The sequence below is a fragment of the Oncorhynchus masou genome, unplaced genomic scaffold (assembly GCF_036934945.1).
Source record: "Oncorhynchus masou masou isolate Uvic2021 unplaced genomic scaffold, UVic_Omas_1.1 unplaced_scaffold_520, whole genome shotgun sequence".
NCBI classification, from domain to species: Eukaryota; Metazoa; Chordata; class Actinopteri; order Salmoniformes; family Salmonidae; genus Oncorhynchus; species Oncorhynchus masou.
Window position 1 is genome coordinate 464,361 of NW_027011606.1, and position 4,675 is coordinate 469,035.

At 38.3% G+C, this 4,675-nt stretch overlaps 1 protein-coding gene across 1 annotated transcript in view; it reads left to right on the forward strand.

The window, feature by feature from the left end:
- The first annotated feature begins 3,808 nt into the window (after window positions 1–3,808).
- LOC135535840 (TBC1 domain family member 1-like) overlaps window positions 3,809–4,675 on the forward strand; it is a 98,377-nt gene continuing 97,510 nt past the window's right edge. Inside the window, exon 1 of the mRNA XM_064962262.1 lies at window positions 3,809–4,137. Within this exon, the coding sequence (XP_064818334.1) occupies window positions 4,081–4,137 (57 nt within the window). The 5' untranslated portion in view covers window positions 3,809–4,080. The remainder of the gene's footprint in view (window positions 4,138–4,675) is intronic.

Sequence of the window (4,675 nt, forward strand, 5' to 3'; positions counted from 1 at the left end):
CTCTATAGATTACCCATCTAGGTTGTCTATATCTACTGGTAATACAGTCTGCTGCTGTTCTCTATAGTTTACCCATCTAGGTTGTCTATATCTAGTGGTAATACAGTCTGCTACCATTCTCTATAGTTTACCCATCTAGGTTGTCTATATCTAGTGGTAATACAGTCTGCTACCATTCTCTATAGTTTACCCATCTAGGTTGTCTATATCTAGTGGTAATACAGTCTGCTACCATTCTCTGTTGTCTATATCTAGTGGTAATACAGTCTGCTCCCATTCTCTATAGTTTACCCATCTAGGTTGTCTATATCTAGTGGTAATACAGTCTGCTACCATTCTCTATAGTTTACCCATCTAGGTTGTCTATATCTACTGGTAATACAGTCTGCTGCTATTCTCTATAGTTTACCCATCTAGGTTGTCTATATCTACTGGTAATACAGTCTGCTACCATTCTCTATAGTTTACCCATCTAGGTTGTCTATATCTAGTGGTAATACAGTCTGCTACTATTCTCTATAGTTTACCCATCTAGGTTGTCTATATCTAGTGGTAATACAGTCTGCTACCATTCTCAATAGGTCACCCATCTAGGTTGTCTATATCTAGTGGTAATACAGTCTGCTACCATTCTCTATAGTTTACCCATCTAGGTTGTCTATATCTACTGGTAATACAGTCTGCTGCTGTTCTCTATAGTTTACCCATCTAGGTTGTCTATATCTAGTGGTAATACAGTCTGCTACCATTCTCTGTTGTCTATATCTAGTGGTAATACAGTCTGCTCCCATTCTCTATAGTTTACCCATCTAGGTTGTCTACATCTAGTGGTAATACAGTCTGCTACCGTTCTCTATAGTTTACCCATCTAGGTTGTCTATATCTAGTGGTAATACATTCTGCTACCGTTCTCTATAGTTTACCCATCTAGGTTGTCTATATCTAGTGGTAATACAGTCTGCTACCATTCTCTATAGTTTACCCATCTAGGTTGTCTATATCTAGTGGTAATACAGTCTGCTACCATTCTCTGTTGTCTATATCTAGTGGTAATACAGTCTGCTACCATTCTCTATAGATTACCCATCTAGGTTGTCTATATCTAGTGGTAATACAGTCTGCTACCATTCTCTATAGTTTACCCATCTAGGTTGTCTATATCTAGTGGTGATACAGTCTGCTACCATTCTCTGTTGTCTATATCTAGTGGTAATACAGTCTGCTACCATTCTCTATAGATTACCCATCTAGGTTGTCTATATCTAGTGGTAATACAGTCTACTACCATTCTATGTTGTCTATATCTAGTGGTAATACAGTCTGCTACCATTCTCTATCGTTTACCCATCTAGGTTGTCTATATCTAGTTGTAATACAGTCTGCTACCATTCTCTATAGTTTACCCATCTAGGTTGTCTATATCCAGTGGTAATACAGTCTGCTACCATTCTCTATAGTTTACCCATCTAGGTTGTCTATATCTAGTGGTAATACAGTCTGCTACCATTCTCTATAGTTTACCCATCTAGGTTGTCTATATCTAGTGGTAATACAGTCTGCTACCATTCTCTATAGTTTACCCATCTAGGTTGTCTATATCTAGTGGTAATACAGTCTGCTACCATTCTCTGTTGTCTATATCTAGTGGTAATACAGTCTGCTCCCATTCTCTATAGTTTACCCATCTAGGTTGTCTATATCTAGTGGTAATACAGTCTGCTACCATTCTCTATAGTTTACCCATCTAGGTTGTCTATATCCAGTGGTAATACAGTCTGCTACCATTCTCTATAGTTTACCCATCTAGGTTGTCTATATCTAGTGGTAATACAGTCTGCTACCATTCTCTATAGTTTACCCATCTAGGTTGTCTATATCTAGTGGTAATACAGTCTGCTACCGTTCTCTATAGTTTACCCATCTAGGTTGTCTATATGTAGTGGTAATACATTCTGCTACCATTCTCTATAGATTACCCATCTAGGTTGTCTATATCTAGTGGTAATACAGTCTGCTACCATTCTCTATAGTTTACCCATCTAGGTTGTCTATATCTACTGGTAATACAGTCTGCTGCTGTTCTCTATAGTTAACCCATCTAGGTTGTCTATATCTAGTGGTAATACAGTCTGCTACCATTCTCTATAGTTTACCCATCTAGGTTGTCTATATCTAGTGGTAATACAGTCTGCTACCATTCTCTATAGTTTACCCATCTAGGTTGTCTATATCTAGTGGTAATACAGTCTGCTACCATTCTCTGTTGTCTATATCTAGTGGTAATACAGTCTGCTCCCATTCTCTATAGTTTACCCATCTAGGTTGTCTATATCTAGTGGTAATACAGTCTGCTACCATTCTCTATAGTTTACCCATCTAGGTTGTCTATATGTAGTGGTAATACATTCTGCTACCGTTCTCTATAGTTACCCATCTAGGTTGTCTATATCTAGTGGTAATACAGTCTGCTACCATTCTCTATAGTTTACCCATCTAGGTTGTCTATATCTAGTGGTAATACAGTCTGCTACTCTTCTCTATAGTTTACCCATCTAGGTTGTCTATATCTAGTGGTAATACAGTCTGCTACCATTCTCTATAGTTTAGCCATCTAGGTTGTCTATATCTAGTGTATTTTTCTTATTGACAGATAACAATAGTTTGTCCACTTGTTTCACACAAACTCGACCAAATTCGAAACAGCGATCCTTCTCTTTCATTATTAGATATTTAATACACAGATATTTTGGTTCAGTGTTGTCATTAAACTTCCGTGTGTCACTGAAAATAGATGATAGAATGAGAGCTTGGGATGGCAGAGAGCATGTTTTTTTATTGTTAATTTGTGATTTCCAAAGCAAGTGAAAACGATAGTTCCCCCCCCCCCCATGCCAATAAAGCCCCTTTTGAATTGAGAGCGCAGAGATTCAATTACATTTTGTGCCACCAGGTGGCGTCGTTGAACACTTAGAAAAAAAAGTTAAGTCACTATTCAACGCGATTCGTGTTTGATAAAAGTTAAATTCATGAATGTTTTGTAACTTCCTCTTCTTCAGAGCTCCAACTCTCAGTTCCATCTTGATTTTGAAAGTAGTCTATTCCCGAACTACTTTAGCAGCCGAGTCTAATTACACAGTTTCAATCTCTGTGTTTTTTTTTATTACTGGTGTGTGTGAGAATCACCCAAATTTATAAGTCAGTGATTTACAGAAAAACAGTCAGTCAGTTACTCATCAAACCCGTCTTCGGAGAAGGTGGCATGTTGCACCCCATTATTTTTATTTCTACTTTGCACATTCTTCCATTGCAAATCTACCATTCCAGTGTTTTACTTGCTATATTGTATTTACTTTGCCACCATGGCCTTTTTTTGCCTTTACCTCCCTTATCTCACCTCATTTGCTCACATCGTATATAGACTTGTTTCTACTGTATTATTGACTGTATGTTTGTTTTGCTCCATGTGTAACTCTGTGTTGTTGTATGTGTCGAACTGCTTTGCTTTATCCTGGCCAGGTCGCAATTGTAAATGAGAACTTGTTCTCAACTTGCCTACCTGGTTAAATAAAGGTGAAATATATAAAATAAATAAATAGAAATGTAGCTACTCGTTTGGATCAACAGTACGTCCCATCCATGGGATTTAGTGTCTTCGAGTTCTCGTTTCCTTCCGGATGTTGATCAATCTGCTTCCCCTCATAAAGAAAATGGACAAAAGTTAATCAAAAAACTTTTCTTACAATCTGAACTCGTTCATATCTTGAAATAAGTATTTTTTGTGTGTGTTTTTGACCGCTCTTATCACAGACAAAGTGTCGTCCCCGGTGTCCAGACGTTAGTGTCGTATTTGACAGCTTGAGACGGACGGAGGGGAAACTGGCGGGTCAGAAACAGCGGTTCATTACCGGGAGAGAAGCTTCGACCGGAGGAATCACGTCCACTTTGTTCCGTTCAGAACCAACCGAGGGAGATAAACACCGTCTCCCTGTAACTTAACTAGTGGTTAGATAGTTGTGTAACTAGTTGTTTAACTAGTTACTGTAGCTCAATCTCCCGGTAAAGGTTATTACGGCGGATGGGATGAAAGCACGACTACAAAGATTCAATTTATTCAATGTCAAGACGGAGACAAAAGCTGTAAGTTTTGTTACATCTTTCTTTAAAAACATTTTATCTCGTGTTTTTCCTGCTCTTCTCTTTGACTTTCTAACCAGTCAGCTCGTTAGTTATCAGTACAGCACTTACAGTAGTTAATCACCTTATTTAACCAGTTAGCTAGTTAGTTATCAGTAGTTAGATCACTTACAGTAGTTAATCACCCTACTTAACCAGTCAGCTAGTTAGTTATCAGTACAGAATTTACAGTAGTTAGATCACTTACAGTAGTTAGATCACCCTACTTAACCAGTCAGCTAGTTAGATCACCCTACTTAACCAGTCAGCTAACTTGTTATCACTACAGAACTTACAGTAGTTAGATCACCCTACTTATCCAGTCAGCTAGTTAGCAGCAGTGTAGCCTAGTGGTTAGAGCGTTGGACTAGTAACTGGAAGGTTGCAAGTTCAAATCCCCGAGCTGACAAGGTACAAATCTGTCATTCTGCCCCTGAACAGGCAGCTAACCCACTGTTCCTAGACCGTCATTGAAAATAAGAATTTGTTCTTAACTGACTTG